The sequence below is a fragment of the Protomyctophum bolini genome, assembly GCF_963924005.1.
Source record: "Protomyctophum bolini genome assembly, chromosome: 11".
In the NCBI taxonomy this organism is placed as follows: Eukaryota; Metazoa; Chordata; class Actinopteri; order Myctophiformes; family Myctophidae; genus Protomyctophum; species Protomyctophum bolini.
Window position 1 is genome coordinate 33049119 of NC_137872.1, and position 21873 is coordinate 33070991.

The 21873-nt window shown below is 42.6% G+C and overlaps 1 protein-coding gene across 1 annotated transcript; it reads right to left on the reverse strand.

The window, feature by feature from the left end:
* Positions 1–84: 84 nt before the first annotated feature.
* On the reverse strand, positions 85–21587 carry LOC308323762 (uncharacterized protein). Its single transcript, XM_080775568.1, has 22 exons — positions 21301–21587; positions 20220–20297; positions 19590–19655; positions 18749–18900; positions 18550–18634; positions 18017–18200; positions 15553–15754; positions 14351–14468; positions 10950–11060; positions 10484–10540; positions 10287–10355; positions 10079–10168; positions 9869–9978; positions 9119–9674; positions 7959–8063; positions 5311–7833; positions 4915–5062; positions 4495–4612; positions 3741–3900; positions 3327–3428; positions 2608–2694; positions 85–2506 (listed from the first exon to the last, which is right to left on the reverse strand). Exons 1-22 carry the CDS (start codon positions 21430–21432, stop codon positions 2366–2368), a joined length of 5394 nt encoding a protein of 1797 aa, XP_080631694.1. The 5' UTR covers positions 21433–21587; the 3' UTR covers positions 85–2365.
* Between the last annotated feature and the right edge of the window lie 286 nt (positions 21588–21873).

Here is a 21873-nt window from a genome sequence, read left to right on the forward strand (position 1 = left end):
CCCAATGTTACTACTACTACTAATAATAATAATAATAATAATAATAATAATAAAGAATACTGAAAAAAGGAATTTGTGTTATAAAGCAATGTTTATTATAATATACATGAATAGCCTATAATTGAAAAAGTACAGATAGAGCTGGCAAGGAAAGATTTATGTTTAAAACATGCTCATTTAACATGAATGATGCCATAAATATAAAATAAAAAAACAAATTACAGTGATAATTGCATGTGGAATATATATTCAAACAATTTTTTTATTTGTTTTCTTAGAAAAATATATTGTCTTGCTTTCTCACAGTAGTGACTTTCCATCCTACATGTAGATTATTTTGACCACTCAGTCACTATTAGCTGAAGTTTAGTAGTAGTAGCCCCATTAGGTATTCAGTGATTTCACTTAATTCAAATATCACTTATTTTTTTGTTTTGTTGTGATAATCCTCCCTACTAGTACTATAGAGTGTGCTGACCATAAGGAGTTCCTCCCTGTCCCCAGTTAACCCCTGGGGGTCAAAAAACCATAGGTTTCATTTTTGGCTAGATGGCCCAGCCTTCATCCAATCATGATCGAGCAGGGGCGGGCCTTGGTGTGTGTGCTGTTGGCCTGTTGCACGTCCCCCCCACTGTAGTGCATGCATGTGCACATCTTGTTACCGGGGTGGACCGGGGGGTTTCCAAATAAGCCAAATCACTGAATGCTCCTTTAAATGGACAGGTATCAGTCAAAAGGGAGAAATCGAAGAGGAAGGATGGATGGGGAAGGATCAACGAGGAATGTCAGCACAGGTTCTGACATATATCCATAAACTAATATTGATGACATCAGGGATCTCCATATATGGGCTCAGTTGTGACAGCAGGTCGCAGAATTGAAAAGTCTGCACACCAATTTCAGCGTGGTACCACCTTTATAAGGGTACCACCTTTAAGTAAAGAATTATTGGGAGCTGAAATTGGTGTGCAGACTTTTCTATTCTTACTCTATGACTGTCTTTGATCCGGCACCCAGCCTACATAGGTAATTGGATGTGCGTGTCTTTTCGGCTGTTTGTTCAGCCTCATTTGCTACGCATTTACGACCCTGATTTACAATCCTGATGATGTCAAGTAAGTAGCATAGTAATTTATCCACAAAACTGATTTTGTGCGATGACTGACGTCTGTATCCAGATTTTTCAATCCAACAGAAGGAAAAATCGGACATGAAATATATCTACCGGTATGTGAAACTGTTGGTTGATCTTGAGCATTGAGAGATCAAAACTAGGAACATGAAGAGAAATGTGGCATGGGATCACTGATCACATTTCTTGGATGTATTATATAGGCCAATGGCAGGTCACGGAAGGTTTATAATAAAATGTCTTGCTAACTAAATGCAATTGGGTTGACATTAAAGGAGGAGTTTGTCATGTAAGTGCAGGCCTCATTTAATTATGGAATTATTGGACTCGTTTTTATGTCCGGATCCCCCATCCTGACCAGGACAGGCTTCAGAAGTGCCTCCTCAGGACTTGGCTCAGATCTGAACCCATTTGATTTGGCGTTAGGAACCCGTTGCGACCGCATGCCCCTCTCTGACGTCGACCCCAGGCAGGTTTAGAACCCACAACCTTCCGCATGAAAGGCATACTCTAACTACTACACTAGGCCCTATTGCATAATAATTCTGCACAAATCAAGTTTGTTACCAAAAATAAGACTGCATTTGTAATTTAAAAAAAAGTGCTGGAATGATAAATAAAGCAGCATAGTGATTCTCCTAATCAAATGTGAAATTGTGCTTTAACCCATTAAAACCGGGAAAGCATCTGTCATTTTAGATTTTAGGCCTATATCTTGTCCCTAAAATTAGTTGACATTTTTTACTATTTTGAAAAACATTTTATAATAGTTATAGGTATAAAGAATAGCCAATCTACTGTACATCGACACGTTGTGAGCTTGTAGATCAGCTATTTTTTAAATGTTTTTCAAAATAGTACACAATAAATAAACAAGATATAGCCCAAAAGCTATAGAACGCACGCACGCATGCTAACACAGCACATTGGTTGTCGATAAAAAAATAGCAGATATACAAACTCACAGCGCGTCAATTCATCTATTATTATTCTTTTATCGTGAAAATCTGTGCAAATCTTAAAATAGATTTTTTTTTAGGCGATCATTTTCAAATATTTGCTTCAGGGGGGTCCCTGTGGAACAAAACATCTTGAGATGGGGGTCCGCAGCCAAATACATAATTGAGAGGGTCTGCCTTGACATGAAATAGTTTGAAATTGAGAACCACTGATATAGAAATGTTTTTCAGAAACTGTTAGGATTTATAAGACATTTTGTAGAGTCTTAATGGGTTAAGATAAGATATCCCCCAGGGCCCTGTGGGCAAGCTGCAGGTTCTCTCTGAGTTGTTCTATGTCTCTCTCTGCTTTGGCTCTCAGGATGCTCATCTCCGTGTAGATGTCCTTATACTTCTTTGTTGCAGTTCGCTTGTCCTGCGAGGTCACAGAAGGAGTTTGCTTATTGCTTTTGTTCAACGTGACAACATTGCTGCTTAACAGTCTATTATTATTATGGCTATGTATGTGTTCCTCACCCTCTGTGTAGACTGGAGCTCATCCTTGAGGGAGATAATCTCCTGCTTCAGACATTGAACCTCTGACTCCTTCACGCGCAAAGTAATCTGAAAATGTGATTATTTTCGTTTATTTGGAAGGCATAAAATCCACAAATCATACAATATGTTGGTTAAAAACAATCCAGCATAAACATATCATGGACATATTTTCATTGTAGCATTAATTATGAAATGTGTCTTTTCTGGCTTATTTTAGTTAGTTAGTTTGTTTTTTGAGGGGACAAAAAACCCACTTGCACAATCAATCTTCCAACCAAGGGCTCTTATTGTATTATACCCCACTTCCTCAACAAAACCAACGGTGATAATTAAAATCTAACTTACACATTTCGCTTCTCATCTTTCTGCGTTCTATTTTTCAATTATATATTTGTATTGACAAGCTTGGTGTTTAATCAAACATCTTTACAGAACAAATAAAGAATACAAGTAGCACAAGAGGAACATACTGCAAGGTGGGACATTATTCTATACTGGCCTTGGATGACATCTAGTGGTCCAAAACAATATAAACACTTAATTCTATGAAGGTTCCCATGACTGATTAATAATATGGACAGTGGACACACAACCGACCATAACACCCACCCATGTCCTCAGGCTCTCGCCACCTCCACACAACGTTAGTTATCAAGCTGTACTGTCCAGAGGAATAAGAGTGAAGAACAGAGACCCACCTCTAGTTCATAGGCATCCATTCCTTGGATAAGTGGGAGTGTGTCCTCCTTGGCCACAGAGCACAGTCTGGTGATTTCGGCTGCTAGATGACCACTCAGCTCCTAGATTATGTCAGTGACAGTATATGATCAGTATATGAAATGTGCTCGCATTTGAGTGTGGATCTTTGAATTCATTTCTTATTAAAACAAAGACAAAAGATTCCCTATCATTTCTTGTCTTTGGTTTCATATCAAACAAGCAAAAGAGTCGAGAGTAGAGCTGATTTGAAGATGTAAGTGCATCTATGAACATGAATGCATCTACTCACTGTATGTGAATGAATTTGCACTACTGGATAAAAAACATTCATAACAGAAAACCACTAGTGTATCGCATTCTCAACTGAACTGCAACTTTCTTGTCATTGTCACCTGGTTTCGAGTCCTCAGGTCTTGGTTTTCCTGCTGGCACTGACATAAGGCCTTCCTCTCTGCCTCCAACGCCTGGGAAAGGTGTCCATTCTCTAGATACTTCAGAGAGAACTGCTGGGATAGCACCTCCAGCTCTCGCTGACTAGAAGCCAATTCTTCACTATGCACACAAACACAGCCACATACAGTCACACACAGAAACACAGCCACATACAGTACAGTCGCACACAGGCCCCCTTTTCACCAAAATAACTTTGGTTCTAGAACTGGTTCCATTCTAGATTCTCGGAACCTTGGTGCTTTTCACGGCCATCATTTGGTTTCAGTTCTGAACCAACCTTTAGGGTTCTGAATATTGGTTCAGAACCAATGGAAATGGAAACGCTCTGAACTGGTTCAATATTAGATGGGAAAAAAGAACCACACTGGTTCAACACAGGTGGAAGGGGACACAGAAACACAGGATGTAAGCTATTTACTGTTTAACAACATACTGTGTTGCTCAGCTGGCATGACCAGGAAGACGTGGGGGCAAGTAAAACCACAAAATGTGCCACACAGTTTGTTCTTGCCAGCAATAATTAAATTATCACCTACAAACTGCACCATACTGTACAAATGCCAGGCATCCAATTCCCATATCTGTACAATTAAGTGTCAACAACACACCATATGGTATGAAGCTGGCTACACTTTGCCTTGGACGGTGGAAGCCGGGAGCATTTAAAAAGCTGTAAAAGCTCAGATAACGCACCTGTATTGTCGACATAATTCCTCAACATCAATGTCTCCTGTGTCCTTTCCTAATTGGCGCATCCTCTGTACTTCCCTCTCCAGCTCCATACGATGGGCGTTCATTATGGCTACAATTGCTGAGATTAGAGAAATGTGTGATACAGGCCTGGGTGAGATTCATGCGATATCATATTTACAGAATATGATATATTCCATTTCATGAGCATAAAAAAACTCACAATTTACTTGATCTGTCCATCTGAACTTGATGCTGTACGCACGCGCACACAAACACACGCACACGCACACGCACACACACGCACACACACACACACACACACACACACACACACACACACACACACACACACACACACACACACACACACACACACACACACACACACACACACACACACACACACACACACTTCCTCACCAGTTGCTGTAGCAGCCGTCTCTTCGTCCAGCAGTCTGTCCTTGTCCTTCAGAAGACCTTCCACTTCCAGCTGGTGTCTGTGCTGCAGGTCCTCAAGGGCTCTCTGGTGGGACGCCTCCATGGTGGTAAATCCATAATCACATGTGGCCTGAAGGAGCATACGTGATGTGGCATTCATACATCGTTGCTGTCGGGCAGAAACCTATTATCTCCATATTCTAACTTTTGCGCTTTTTCGTAAATGAATGCCCTTCCTTAATCATACTACAGCGTCACACAAAAGTATCGAAAGCAGAAGATCCACAAGTTCATAGATAGGAATATAAATCATATTATGACAAAAACAAATAAATAACGTACCACTGTGGAGTAAAATGGATGACAGAAGCCACCAACCTTAAGCTTTTCCATATCTTTCATATGTTGCGACTGGAGAGATGCCATTCTGCCTTGGAACTCCGTCTCCATCTCCTCTGTTATGACCAACTGCTGTTCCTCCAGAGAGTCCACTCTTCTTCTCAGCAGTACAACTTCCTCCGATGTTGCAGACCTCTCCGTTTCGTTAGGGGCTGCATCCACCGTCTCAGGTTCTTCGAGGGAGATCTCGTCCTGGATCCCACTCACGCTTAAATGAGTGATTCCCACGCCGTTCAGCAAGTCCTCTCCTTTAAGTATCTCTTCTGTTGTTGGACGTTTGTGCACATTCTCTTCTGTGATCTCACCATCCTCTGTGTCCTCCTCCTGCTTTCCACTTACAACACTTAGATCTGTGGTCTCTGCTTCCAGTTCATCTGCACTGTTCTGCAGCTCTGTGTCTCTGTCTTGCGGGTCATTTGTCTCTACATGTCTAACTGTGGTCATTTCACCTCCCCCGGAGGGACTCTGACGGCTATCCAGGTTTGACAATCTGGCTCGCAGCTCCTCATTGTCCTTCATCAGCACAGCACAATTGCTGCACATGACAGAAGAGGTGAGTGGTCCATGTTTGGCTTCCACAAGCTGTTTGCGGCATGCTGAATAAAGTCTACTGATTTCACAGGAAAGAAATGCTTCTGTGGCTGCAGAGTGCAGAATGCAATCTACCCATGGATGCTCTGAGTTGTGGAAGTCATGAAGCCTGTGTGCCAGCATCCGGAGTTTGTCGTTGGCCGGGATATTGACAGAGGTGGCAAGGTAGTTTAGCAAAGCAACTTTCATCTGTGTCATCTCCACAAAGTTCTCACTAATGTTCTTATTGATGTCATGGTGCTGGTAATTTAAGTCCACTATACCCCTGTTATCATCCTCCTCAGACACACTTACACTTACAATGTTCTCAACGATGTCTAGCTCTTTCAAAGGCCTGCTCTCCAGACATCCCAGCTCAACATCTGTCTTTGAGAACAGATCTCGGGCTAGAAGGAGCATCTGCTTCTCCGCGACCATACACTCTACTGCTTCTCTGAGAAGCATGTCCATATCTCTCTCCTCACTCAGCTGGGAAGGGTTGGCTTTCAATCTGCTCAAGAGTGCTTCCCAAAACTCTTCTTCCCACATTAGCTGGTTAACCACCGGTGACTGCCTTTCACCCATATGCTTACCATCTACTGACATTTTTATCACATTCAAATTGGACCAGTCAATCACCTCCAGTAACTTCCCAAGGGCTTTCAGCCTCAGTACCATATTGGCTATCATTTGCTGGGTCCTTTCTTCACCGGACACTGCTGTGACTCGACCCACCAACGCCTTTGACTCTTTCACTTTCTCAGTTTCCAAGTCTTCATTCAGCCTCCTGATGTCAGCCTCTGCCTCTTTAGCTCTCTGGCTGTAAAGCCTCTCCACCTCACTCAACTCAGCATTGCGGGCCTGAAGCTCCATACAAGTCAGCTGTGACTGCTCGAGCTTCTTCTCCAGCGCCATAAGCTTAGCCTCAGTGGCCTCAAAACACCGGAGTAGATATCCGTCTGCCTCATTTTCACAGTGCAATGTGTATTTTCTTTCCTCACCGGTTTCCTCTGATTCGGCCGGAACCGCCAGGCCTTGGAGAGTGGCCTCCTTCAGCCGCTGCTGCTCCTCTGTGTCCCGCAAACTTGTCTCCAGGGTGTTGGCCAATGACTGTGACTCCAAGAGTTCTTGGTTCCGCTTGCTGAGCTCCCTCTCCAGACACTCTACCCTGGTCTGACTGAGTTGCTCCGCTTCAGGAATGAGACAGGGCTCACTGTGGCTAGCGAGCTCCGCTTTTAGCCTATCGATTTCTCTGTCTGCCTCAGTCAACTGGTTCAGCATCTCCTGGTTGCGTTGGTTGAGTGCCTCGTTCTGGCCGGTGAGATATTCCACCTCTTGGGACAGCCTCCTCATCAAAACCTGATCTGGAACCATGTAGTCCTCTACACAGCTTGGTGTCTCACAGCAGTTCACTTCAGAATGAGCAGTGTTCTTCAGCACAGTCCCCTCCATGATCAGTGTATCTGTGCTCCATTCACTGCTATTTACTTGAGTTTCTGAGCTGGAGACCTGGCCATGGACGTGTCCTTCGAGCTGGGTCTGGTAAGGATTTGCTGTGCTATCGAAGCTCAACTCTCTGCTTTCTCCCTCCGTCTGAAGCAGAGAGCGTTGACCGTCAGAGACAGGGGACAGTGAAGGCGTGCCTGTCGTCATGGGGCAGTCAGAGAGCTCTCGCAGGTTGCCGTCGGTGTCATGAAGCCAGACGGTTGGTGTTTGAATGCCAGAGGTGGAGTCCTGATTAGGGGATGAGGTGGTAGACGGTCCCAGGCCAAGCTCTTCTTGCATGTTCTGTCTGATCATGTTCTGCTGGTGTAGGAGCTCTTGGGTCTCTCTGTACAGATCTCTCAAGCACTGAGTGTGACTGATGACTGAGTGTGCTTCCCCAGGCCTCTGTGGTAAAGCATCCACTTCTGAACTTAGTGCAGGTTCAAGCTGAGGAGAGGGAGCGAAGAGAAGAGATGAGCACAGTCTATCACAGAATGACTTGTTGTTTATAGTAGTAGTACTAGTTCTTGGAAATTCTGTAACAAAAACGAAATATTGTTTCTTTGCTTTACCTGTGGGTGAACTTGTTGTTGAGAACGTTCTGCTGTCCTCAGCCGTGCTTCCAGCTCCTGTCTGTGTTGATCAGCTTCTGCCAATTGAGCTTTTAAATCATCAACCTTCGACCAAAACATAAATCCATAAAATAAAGTTATAACTAAAGCTTGTGTGACTATTTTGATTGAAGGGCTTTAGAATGAAAAGCAGTACACCAAATTGACATTCTTCTATCCAGAAATCGCACTTCAGTAGGCTTAACAATGAGAATGTGCTACACTTTGGGTTATTTGTCTGTATGTATACGTACGTTCGTACGTACGTACGTAGTAAGTACAGTATGTATAACTCAATATTCTATACATATAATCAAATCCCAGCACAAGGCCATAAAACCTCATAATATCAATCTGACATAATAGGGCACAGTTTGGTGCTCAAGGTCAATGGTTGTTGATGAACCACGTGATTCAACTGTGCACTGCACACTTCTAGGTTTGCTCTTGTTAGTTCTGAGGATAGGAATGGTTTTAAATGTTTTTTAACTCCATCACACATAACGTATCTATAATTGTTTTCAAAGTAAGAATACAAGTGTTCATTTATCAATTCAGTATTTAAGTCCGACGTCATTTTGTAGTGCTACTGTACGTAACGTCCGGGTCCAAGTGGCATGGTATTTTTCAGAAAGGAAGCCACTGAGGGTTAAAATGGGTCTTAATGCTTCCAACTCGAGTAGAATTATTAATGTTTTGTGTCCATGACAACAAAAAAAAGGTGGCATTTGCTCTGTAAAATATTTCGGGGGCATATTTAGACTGTGTGCAGGCTTAAGTATGTTGAATCTAGTTTGCATTAATGAGGATTTAGTTGACACAATAAAATAAAATGGCGATAGTATTCCATTATTCCAAATTTGGGAGAGCAGCGCAGCTTTGTTGTTGCGAGGAAAGCGGTAAAATTAGACTTTCGTGGTTGTTTTCGTCTCAGATTTAGTCCGACGGAGCGTCACAGTATAACTCTATGGGGACACGAAAGCGACACAAAAGTAGGACCCGGAAGTATCTCAGGAGGGGGTGCTCACGTCACAGCTAAAATACTGAATTTGTAACTCTGACACAGTGTGGACCCAGCGTGGTCAATTTGAATGAACACACCATATTGCTATTTTACTCACCCCCTTCCTGTAGCTGTCCAGCAGCTTCTCAATCTCCACGGGTTCATTGGCCGGGGCCTCCATATACAGCAGCACTGTCTTCTCAGGCCTGAACACACACCTCTCCACCTGCAGCCAGCACTGCTCAATCTCTTCCTGCATCTTCCGCTGTGACCGTGGGCTGAGCGCTCTGACACTGTCCTCCCCCAGCAGGTCGCCAGACGCTGCCCCCTGCACCACTTCCACACCCAGAGAGAACCCCAGCATGCTTTTTTCGTAACGCTTCCGCCTCTCCTCTCGCCGCTTCTGTCTCTCCAGGTCGACCGGCTCAAGTGAACAGGGGGGGCCATTGGTCCTCAGAGCGGCGCCCGGCTCCGCGGCGGGCTTGGTCGGTAGTCTAAACTCTGCCCAGTCGAAGGTCCTGTAGCGCCCTTCTCTCCGTCTGTTGAGCGCGCTCCTGGGTCTGGGCTGCTGCTCTCTTTCCGTGGGGACTTCACTGCAGGAGGAGTCCTGAGTCACGTCTGGCTTGGGGAGGGCTTCTGGCACGCTGCAGGGAATAATGAGCTGTCCTGGCAAGCTGCAGTATGTCACAGCGAAATAACGATACGTGACATAACACTGTATTGTAATGCTGCGCTACAGTAGCAGTTGTCAACTGCTTATTATCTATTCTATCCCTGGTATAAATTTGCCTTGAAGTAGACAGATACAATAGAAAAACCAAGTAGTACTCCCCAGTCCCCAGTAATGTTGTAAAAAAAATAAGTGTACCTGGCTACATCAGGAGCATTAGAAGGATGTACATTTTTCATTAGGGCCTGGATCCAGTTTCGGCGTATTCCTGCAGTCATGGCCGTCAATGTGAATACACCCCTCTGAGTCTGTTGAAAGACAAGAACATTACCGTGGACCGTAGACCAAAGACGTGAAGAGACTACATGTATTTTGTGTATGATATCTTTGGTCAATTTCAACTCTTACGTGAATCTGAAAGCCATAGTTCCTCTGAACCTGACACTCGGAGACATTGTAACATGTGCTCAGGTCAATTTCCCCTTCCAGATCTGTAGCCTGGTAGCAAAAAGAATGTTGGGTATTCATTTGACAGCACAAGGGCATTAAATCGAAATCCTCTGTCAAAAGAAAATCATGTCCTGAGTGAGTTCAGAGTACAGTGGAATCAAAGTACCTCCTCAGCCATTGAGTCCTTGTAATACCGCAGATTGTCAGTTGACAGCACAAACCAGTATTTCTTCCACTAGAGGGGGGCAAAATCATTTGGAAAGTAAATGACAGTAGAAGCAGTGTTCAAAGCAAGCAATGTATAGAGTTGTTTACGATAAATGACCACGGTAATTTGCAATTGTGTTTAGATATATTCTTTACCCGATCCTCCTTCTCCAATTTGACCATCCATCCTTTCTTGAAGTTCAGTAAATCCGGCTGAAAGGAAGATTAAGTACATATTTGTCACAAACACAGTGGTCAACTGTGGTACAAGCCATCAGGAAGGGGTTAACGATTTTCAACGCCAACACATTTTCAATTAAGTTGACAGGACTTTGTCAAGCAATGAATTTCCCTCGAGATTTCATTCAGTAGAACAGACATTCCGAAATAATGAGAAGTAAACATTTAAAGAAAACATGAATCACTTCGGTATTTATCTTTGATTATAGTGCACAAATAAAGGCTGAACAGGGGTGTGTTTCAATATGTTTCCATATTAAATGAAACTTGAGTCGCCAATGTTTCCTCATTCTTTTGTCAGATTACTTACTACTCTCTTACTATCTCTTATTGGTGACAAGACATGATTTCAATGTTTTTTATCATCTGTTCAGTCACTCACAGTCATGACAGAGTCTGAGGTTCTCCGGTCCAGAGACTTGGCTCTTCGTTGCGGAGGGGGTGCGGTGAGTTGGTCCTGTCCCAGCGGTATGTCCCCACATGACTGAAGTTTCTGCAACAGAAAAAATATCATATCATTTGAAAACAGTTTGATTGATATTGTGATAATGCCTTTCATGGACATAATGTGTACATTAATAATACTGCAGCTGTTGTCCCATTTCTTTTTTTCCTACTGGATCTACTGGACTCTAGGAATGTTGTCTGGGCAGTGGGCACTATGATGTCTCTGACATACAATATACAGTACGTACATAAACTACTGGTCTAATACTACAGTTGTACTTGTTTTAATTTAAAGTATCATACCAGTAGTCTCAGTCTGTCATGTTTAGTAATGACTCACCCACAGCATACGTGACATTACCGCCCGGCACCTGCTTGTTTGATGTTCAAGGACGTGATTGGATTTTAATCCTGATTTAGATTTTGTCATGTTTTTGTCAAAGTTAGTTTCAACTTATACGTAGGTGTTTTGATCCATTTTAAAACATGGATTGATCTGAAAAGTACTATACTAGCCAAAACCAGTCGCAGGACATGACATGGGACAATGATGATTACTAGCCAACACAGGTATAGCATTGTATTGACTTTTGAGGAACAATCTTGGGATTAACAGTAATATCAACCAATGGCCTGCTAAAATAAAAGCAACCAAATCAAGCCTAGGCTAGTTTGCTTGTTATATTCCACTGGGTGTAGTAACCATGTAGTCATAATCCCTGGCAGACATGCCCACTGTAGGGCCTGGCTGCTGTAGAACCCCAGCGGGCATCTAATACAGTGTGTGTTAAACTCTCGCTCACATCAGCAGTGAGCAGTGAGTTACACATGGGTCACTGGATTTGGCCATCTATGGCATGCAATAGGCTTTGGAGGCGCAGCATAATCCCTGGTGTTCCTCATCTCACATTTCCCGAAAATGCTAGAAGTCTGAAATCTTTGTCTGAACATGATTCCTGTATCCTTCTTGGTTATATTCACCCTCTCACTTACCCATCTTTATAGGTATCTCCACCCCGGCTAGTATAGCATTACTTAAAGGACCACTTCACCACTTTTCAACCTATCTTCATATAATAGGTCCTCACTAATAATCTTGAAAAAATGGCGCAATTATTTTCTACTCAGTCTGTGTCTCATAGGAGGGCTGTGGGCAGTTCAGAAACCGTCTTCCAGTTACATCATCGATGGGGAATACAAGCTAATAGAAACTGCAGGCTTTCTAGTCCTGATAAGTTGACAGTTTCTAAACTGCCCACAGCCCTCCTATGAGACACAGACTGAGTAGAAAAGAATCGTGCCATTTTATCATGATTATTAGTGAGGACCTATTATATGAAGATAGGTTGAAAAGTGGTGAAGTGGTCCTTTAACAGCACATAATGAAGGATTTGTCTTTCATGTCTAGATTACGCACAACTCATTGAAACCGTGAGTACTTTTTTTTATTTATCTATTTACTTGAGCTACTTGCTCTGGTGTATTTTAAAAAGATTTATTCTTCCCTCTTATATAACTCCCTTAATGGAAAAATGAGGAGTTTAATGGATACAGAGCATTCTTTGTCTCCTCTCAGGCATTTACATTGAAAACCATCCAAGGACACAAAGCAACAGAGGGGGAACACTGTGCTGTGGCTCCAGTGCGAACTGCCCCGACCGTTTGTCATCCCAAACAAACGTTGCGACCGTTCCAGACAGTGGCTGTTTGGTGAAGGATCCTCATGTCCTCGGGACATGACAGGGAGGAGGGAGAAGGGAAGTGGGACTGCTGGCTTATCTGGGGAATCTGAAGCCCAGGGGGGGCCGCGGGAACTCTGGAAAGAGCCTTTTGACCTTCTCCTCTCTATCAAAACAGACGAAACCCAAAAGACACACAGATCATCACATGGGATGGAAATGTGCTGTGGCAATATTTAAAAAAAAAAGGCAAATCCTTTGAGAATGTGTGTTTTATGAAAGATTAACAGCTGACCTTTTTCCCCACAGTAATGGCCATCTGTGTTATATCCAAATTAAGCATTATTAGTAGACAGACAGCATGCCCTGGTACTGTTTTGTACAGTAAAGTGCACATTTGTACATGCAGTACAAATGTATTCATTTATAGTTTAGGGCACGAACCTTGCATATTGAAACATTTATGCTTCATGTACTTGTTTGTGTCATGGATGTCGTACAGACGCTTGGTTAAGTGTTAGTCACTTTAATCGCTGAGGGCTTGCCTGACAACACAGTGTGACTATCATTCACAAACAGATGTGCATTTGGTCAAAAGAGACGAGACTCTACTGTATGATGAGGACCCCCATAGTTTACAGAGCTCCGTTTAATGTACAGTATATGTGCTCAGTGCTTACAGCCATCCTTTGATTCGAACCCGGAGAATTGAGATCCAAGTAATAATGAGATAGTCAAATGCTACCGGTGTTCCATCATTGCCATGGCGTCCTTTAAGTGTAAGTCATGTGGAATCATTGGAAAATGTCTGTCAGAGGAATGCCCTTCCCAGATTACAACATGCGACAGGAGGCAGAATGAACAACCTTCGGGGCATTAAAACCAGTTTTGTTAGAGAGCTAAACACAGCGCTGGATGAATCACTGCTCTTTTCCCACCTGCTGGCACATGCACCCACACACACACACACACACACACACACACACACACACACACACACACACACACACACGCACATTCAGGAATACAGTACATGCCTTGACAAGGCAGACCAACAGGAGGATTGACTTATCCACGCGTTTCATGCCAAACTCCAAACTGAACGCTGACTGAAGTCTTAACACTTAACACTGACACACACACACAACGGCACCTGTTTAGTTTGGGGTACAAAGGAATTAAATTGTTCATATATATATGCCCCCCTCCGCACTGTCCGCACTGACAAACGCACGCAGATTGACAGACGTACAGTATGCTTGCATGTATGCAGGCAGGCTCGCGTGCACATGCACGTGATCACTCCTGACGTCTGACGGTGAGGAATGTATACGACTAGCAAGTAACGTCCCTGGCTATTTGTGATCCTCATGCACTACTATGCAATCAGGGCTGAGCTGTATGATGGAGGTGACGTCTCTCTGTACAACACCTGGTCTTGTTCTGAGTCATGTTCAGACCAGTCCAGCTCAGAGCACAGGGGAACCAGCTGTGCAGTCAGACTGCTTTTAATAACGGCCAATCAATTTGGGGATTAAACAAATGCTCCATGCAAATCCAACTAATGGAAGCACTGCTTGTGTGTGCAGTTAGCACCACAGCTGGAAATATGTAACCCTTTTCAAATAAACTTGTGTGGTCAATTTGTGCATTTTACCTCTCGCGGGTTGGTGCGCGCTTCACTTCTTCCCTTCCTTGAAATGGCATGATCACCTTCCTGCCCCGTGTCAGGTGAACTGGAATCGTTGGTCACCAAACTTGTTTGGTTGTAATGGCTGTAAAGCAGGACAACAAATCATCGTGTCTGTCATTCAGCACCATAAACAAGCCTGCTCCCCTCCTCCTTGACCCCCTCTCTCTCACAGCTGGGCCGTGACATCATTTCCGCCCCTGCAGAACATTGAAAACGACAGCCTAATAATGGATTGCCCCACACCACCTGTTTGGATTTGGTCACTCACGCTTGCTGTCCAAATCCTTCTCTGACTGTCAGTGAGCTATTGTTTACTGTTGAAAGACAAAATAAGACGTGACATCCGTCCTACTGGTGACAGAGACGACTGGTTTGTTTTGTGTTGAAAGAGAGCAAGTATTGTGGAATGCTGCAAAAAGAATCTGGTATTATGTACACAAACTACACATACAGTACTGCGGTGGTAAAACGTTGCATGAAAAGTGCAGTGAACAAAGGTGGAGGGATACCTGTTGAGACGCGTTTACTAATACTACCGTATGTGTATGTGTAAGAACGTGATTGAATTTGAAACACACTCTATCTCTTCAATGCCAAACTTTGAGATTGCTTGGGCTCACTTTCTCTACTTCAGGCAGGCAGACACTCAGCATTAATGTTCTGTGAAACAATGGTGCAGAAATATCTAATTACGACAGCCTCTAGGAATTCCTGTCCTTTTCCCCGAAAAAGGCAGTGAGTGAAGATTATCACATGACCCAAATATTTTATTCACTTTTGAGGCACAAAATGGGAGTACTTGTTCAAGCTAAATTTAAAAGGCAGTAGTTACTGTTGATCTCTAATGGAGGGGTAGAGCACGGGCCTTTGATCCGCTGTTTAGCTGCATGATGACTGTACAACTTTATACCGAGGAGAATCAGGGAGGCTTCAGATGCCCTTAGCTTCTAATTGCTTACACATTGCTACTTTACTTTGCCCAGCCATTTAAAATGGCTGTTAGCGTTACCAACAGGTTACACACGCACGCACGCAACGCACGCATGCACACACATACGCAAGGATAATGTGAGCACATCATTAGGTATGATCTATAGCGAAGCCATTATAATACAATGTGTAACCAAATATGGCCTGGAAATTGCAATACATTCCACAACTCTAACCTTCTGACTGCCCTCTGAGTCTTGTTGCTCGTTGATGTTTGCATGACATTTGGCCGGGGCTCCACAGGCTGTCCGTCGCCACCGGGGTGAGTGTCACCACTGGCCACCGAATCCACTGACCCCACTGGGCAACTAATACTGCTGGCGGGCCAGCTGCCGTTCAACGGCTCCCTGGAGACCGGGCACAGGTTTTTGGAAACATCTGCAAAATATGAAAGGGAATAGAGAGGTTTGTGGAATTCCGGTAATGCTACTACCGTACATCCGCCACTCTAGTCACACTGTTGTTTGTTATGTTATATATATACCATTATCTGTCAACCTATAGTGACGGCTCATCTTTCTGGCGTGCTCAACAGAGATAGCCTACAAATACAAAATGTATTTTTGTCCCATAAAAGTTAATCTCAAGACAGTCACATGCAGTAGCCAGCTTCTTCAATTCAACAGTAATATCAAGGATGGTAATAGGAAATACATGAGTAAAAAAACCAACAAAAAAACAAAACAATAATCAGTCTCATAGTCAGTTTCATCAATTCATTAATAATAACAGGGATGGTATCAGTCAGCTCCACCTATTGTATTGTATTGTATTGTATTGTATTGTATTGTATTGTATTGTATTGTATTGTATTGTATTGTATTGTATTGTATTGTATTGTATTGTATTGTATTGTATTGTATTGTATTGTATTGTATTGTATTGTATTGTATTGTATTGTATTGTATTGTATTGTATTGTATTGTATTGTATTGTATTGTATTGTATTGTATTGTATTGTATTGTATTGTATTGTATTGTATTGTATTGTATTGTATTGTATTGTATTGTATTGTATTGTATTGTATTGTATTGTATTGTATTGTACAAACTATAGTCCTGACTCCTGACTATACATGTATACATCCTGTTTGTTGTTCATTGGTCTCATCTCAGGGACCTGTGTCTGTAATCTCCATAGCTTTAATGAAACAGCCTATAGGCACAGTCAGCAGCGGTTAACCCATAAAGACCTGAGACCAGATTCTACAAAATGTCTCCTAAATCCAGAGAGTTTTCTGAAAAACATCAGTGGTACTCAAACTTTTGCAACTCAGACACTTCAATAAGACCGGCGCCAGATGCACGCTTATTGCGTCCATTTTTGTCACACGGCTCCAACATGGAGCAATATTGTAGGCCATGCGCTAATCCTCTGGCCTCTTGTTAAAGAGGTCTTTTATAGCCTATTTGTGAGGTTTTGTTTTTTATGACGACTGAAGATTAGCAAAGCAGGCTGTCCAGAACCCACTAGGAAAAACAGAAGAAGTACTTCTTCCCTCCCCTCGCTGAATATAACAACTGTTGAATTGCCCCTGAGCAAGGCTCTCTACCCCCAACTGCTATGGTGGAGCTGCTTAGTGGCATAAATATGGGGTTGTACTGAGAACACGTGTGTGTGTGTGTGTGTGTGTGTGCGTGCGTGCGTGTGTGCATGCGTGCGTGCGTGCCACAACAAGTAAATAATCATGTATTCTTCTCTTAGTAAACATGGCTGGGTAAACAAGGGTTAAATTAAATGTATAAATACAAGTGATGTGCTGCTGAACATCTGCAGGAAGTCAGGGTGCAGTGTAAGGGGACAGGAAATGAGGCAGACGAACACGAAAACTTGATGTTCCGTGTGTCTGTGTGTGTGTATGCGTGCGTGCGTGCGTGCGTGCGTGCGTGCGTGCGTGCGTGCGTGCGTGCATGCGTGCGTGCGTGTTGCCTCTCTGTCACACCTGCATTGGGCCAGTGTTGGAAAGTAACTAAAGTAACTTATTACTTAAAGTAACATGATTACTTTTTTCTAGTAATATAACCAATAACTTTACGTAATTTAAGTAATATTACTAATATGTTACTAACTTTACAATTTAAGTAATATTACTAATATGTTACTATTTTCCAAAAGCAACTTGTTACTATTTTCACGAGCCTTGGTGGTACTGTGGGCTTGATTAATGGTAGACTGGGTTGGGATGGAGTTGCTTTAGACTAGAGGCTGCTGATCCGGTCTAGATCTAGACCCTAGGGTCGATACGGAAACGATGCGCACGTGTGAATTATCGGATGCAGAAGGGCAGGCCTTAAAACCATTTTGGGCGGGAACCCCTTTTTATGATATAATTTAGCTATTGAAAAATAGCAGATCTACAAGCTCGTAGCGCGCCACTCGGTGGCGTGCTACGAGCTTATAGGTCTGCTATTTTTGAAAAATCGAAGAACCACTGACATAGAAACATAGCTTTTTCAGAAAACTGTCAGGATGCAGAAGACATTTTTAGAATCTGTTCTCAGGTCAGAATGGGTTAAACCGTCCGGGAACAAACTGGGTATAGTGTGACACTTTTTGGGACAAAAGTAATAAGTAACTAAGTTAGTTTTGGCAGAGAGTAATATGTAAAGTAATAATACTTTTTTATAGTAATATATTACCGTTTTTGAGTAACTTTTCCAACACTGCATGGGTCTGCTCTGGGCCCAGGGGATGTGTGTCTGTGACAGTCCAGACAGAATCCGCTCCATCCGGTCCCCTGCCGGGCTGTCCTTCCTGCCGCAGACTGGATCCAGACCCTGGGGCACTCTCCTCAGTGGCAGCCATCTTTGCTGGACTGGGTTCCTGATGTATGAAAAAAAGATATTATATAATAAATAATAGGCCTGACCTCGAATTTTAAAAAGAATCTTCTAAATCCTCCAGTTTTCTGAAAATAAATATTTTCACGATTTTTCAAAAATAGCAGACCTACTAGCTCATAGCGCGCCACTCGGTGGCTCGCGCTATGAGCTTGTAGATCTGCTATTTTTCAATAGCTAAATTATAACATAATGTTTACACCAAAAGGGGTTCCCGCCCCCAAAATGGGTTAATAAAATCAATAAAGAAATGAAAACAACAACTTCATTTCATGATAAGAAAACAGTGATGCAAATGGTTAGTTCAAAGATGAACCATTTCTTTGGTATACCTGGGAGGCAACTGGTTCTACTTTGCGCTTTTTCTTCGGATTTAGTTTTTTGGTCCTTGGGTAGACAGCAAGCTGTTCACTCCAACTGGTGAAGAAAACAACAGCAAACGACAACACGCACCATCATTTACCCTGACACCTTCATGTGTGTCAGATGTGAGAACTATACAAAATAAAATGCAAAACTATCACCACTGACCCATTGATGATCTCTTTGTTCTCCCCACGGATGAAGAGCGTGTGTGCGGCCGTGAAAATGCAGAGTGAGTTTCTCTGCCCGGTCCTGGGCTCTGCATCAACCACCTCTGTACATAGATTCATGTTCGCTGTTCCTTGTGGCAAAGTGCTTGACTGGAGGAGAATCAAGTCATCAGAAATGAGAAGTTGGCGATGCTAATTATAAAAATTGGGGGAATTGTATAATTGAGATGTTTTTGGGACAGAATCTAGAGTGCGGATTAAAACATGACAAGAGAGAGAGAGAGAGAGAGAGAGAGAGAGAGAGAGAGAGAGAGAGAGAGAGAGAGAGAGAGAGAGAGGGATGACAGATCAGAGAGAGGGGGAAGTGCGCATTAGAAGAGATGCTAAGCTGAACTCATCTGCTGTGGTTCTACACACAACATCTGGCCCAAAGATGCCTGGTGAAGCCAAATGTACTGTAAACCAGGACACAGAATAGACCTTATGCCTGATTTATATTTGGTCACGCATCATGTCGCACACCTAAAATGGATGATCTACAAGCTCATAATGCGACGCACCGTAATGTGTTGCGAGCTCATAGATCAGATATTTTAGATGTGCACAACTAAGTATATAAACCAGACTTACACAGAGCTTGCTGATGTTTGTGTGTGTGTGTGTGTGTGTGTGTGTGTGTGTGTGTGTGTGTGTGTGTGTGTGTGTGTGTGTGTGTGTGTGTGTGTGTGTGTGTGTGCGTGCGCGTGCGCGCTTGCATGCTTGAATTGCATGAATGTTTGTATGTTGACCTGGGTGGGAATACGCTAGTTTTAAACTGTTATAAAGAGAAATGTCCTTACCAGCTCATCCAGGGCAAAGCTCAGGCTTCCATCTTCATAAAGGATAAAGAACCGCCGTTGCCATTTCTGCAGTTTACAAACAGGAGATCAATCACTACAAGTCTGCTTCTCTTGCAGACAAGAGTCACATTTGAGATATAGAATAAAGCTGTGGTTCTCAAAGTGGAGGTTCCAGTGGGTCCCTGCAGATACATTTGTTAATATAGCATTTAAGTCAGTTTGATCACTTTACATTGGCTATTTGAAAATAGACGATCTACAAAATCACAGCACATGCATGGCATTGCGCTGTGCGCTTCTAGATCTGCTATTGTCAAACCATCTGAAAAAATGTGGAATATTTTAGAAAACATTTTAACAACACAAACTGTTGGGGTCCCTGCCTGGCACAAAATATTTCAATCAATGAATGAATTAATACATTTGGGGGTCCTTGACATGAAAAGGTTTGAGAACCATGCACTGGAATAAAGAATTGACAAATGGTAAACAATAGTGCTATAGATGCAAACACAGTTATAGCAATGTCCTGAGGGATAATCTCAGTATAACTCTAACACTCTGGATTTTGCTGTGTAGTTCTAATAAAATGTTTTGTGTCGTGTGGTGTACTGTCTTGCATGTTCATACCCTCGACCTCTGGACAGGGTTGTCAAAATCTGTCCCCTCTGGAGCCAAGCACAGCCAGCCTCCATAGATAGGTTTAGCCTGGAAATCAGGGGACATCAGTTAATAATATTCACCTTCTGGTTGTGTTCAATGGACAGCACAAGTATAGACTGATCAAATGTGATCAAATAAGCTCAAGCAAAGCACATAATATTGGCTCTACATGAGTGCATGGCACTATGTGGCATTTAGCCCAAATCTGCCCCAAAAAATACAATAACGCCTTGTTCATACACCCGAGGTAGACAGTTTCTTATGAGGTAGAGAAAAAGAATGAACTGCTCTTTGTCCACTGTGTTTGGGATGTCCCCAAAGAAACTGGAATGTGCTGATTCTCATGCCAATGCTGACATCGTACAGGACAAAATAGGCACAATTTTCTATTTCTATTAATTTATAACACAGAAAATAAAATTCATAGACCCATTGGCAGGAGAATTAAATGGATTTACAGGTTCAATATGGTGTTACGATCCATTATTTATTTATGCACATAATTATTTAAAGTAACTCAATAAAATAAAACAAAATACATTAAAATTGAACATAAGCAAATCTGAAGCGAAGGCTTTAGTGTGAGACTTTAGACAATGTTTGTGCATGTAGAGACTATCTGAGACTAATGCTTTGCATATTAGTCAGCTTGTGTCTAGTGTTTACTGGTTGTCTGGTTGAGCAACGCCATAAAGGTAAATTACAGGGCGCACTGAAGCGAGCCAGGGGGACGGAGGAGAGACCAGACACATTTCTGGCCAAAGTAATGGCATATTTGTACAATGACCAGCCTGCATGCACAAAGCTGTCATGAGCTGTCTGTCATTGTTATCTGTCTGTCTACACACACATCAAATCAGCACAAGTCTATAAGACAAAATACAGTCAAATGATAAATCGATATAGTGTCAGTGCCATTAATAGCCATATTTCCCGTTTATATATATTTTAATAGTAGACATACCGGTAGGCATAGTACTAATTAATACTAGGCCTGCTACTATACTAATAATCAAAAAAGTTCCAAATAAAAAGAAACTTAACCTACCTGTGCCATGTCATGATCAGTCACGAGGTGCAGTTCCCGGGCCTTGAAGCAGTTTTGACATTTGCTTTTATTGAAAATGTTCGCTTGGAATTTATTGCACGGGCTTGCCGCCTTCTCCCCTGACATTTTCATTCAGTGTTGTTGAGTCCCTCTGCTCTGTCGTAGCCTAGTCTTAAATCCACAAAACAAACTGCTCCTCCACCTCACTCCGCTTTGAATGGAGCGGCTTATCCCGAACGAACATCTGTCAAATCTGGGTTGTGGTCTCATGCTCATCTCACCCAACCGAAAACGCTCTGGAACTGGAAGGGAATTAAGGGATGTGTCCCACCGATGACAACACACAACTCCTCGGGTTATTTAACAAGCTAAATAAGTGTTTTGCTTCCCTCTACTGGGCAATAAGAGCAATTATAGCCTCATTTAACCTCATTTTATGGAAATAATTCAGCCTTAAACTTCTACTGTCTACTATCAACTTAGTACCAAGTAGCCTATGCTATAACAATGTAGTATTTACATGCATACATCAACATGTGTGTTTTCTTTGTCCTACATTGTATTGTATATTGA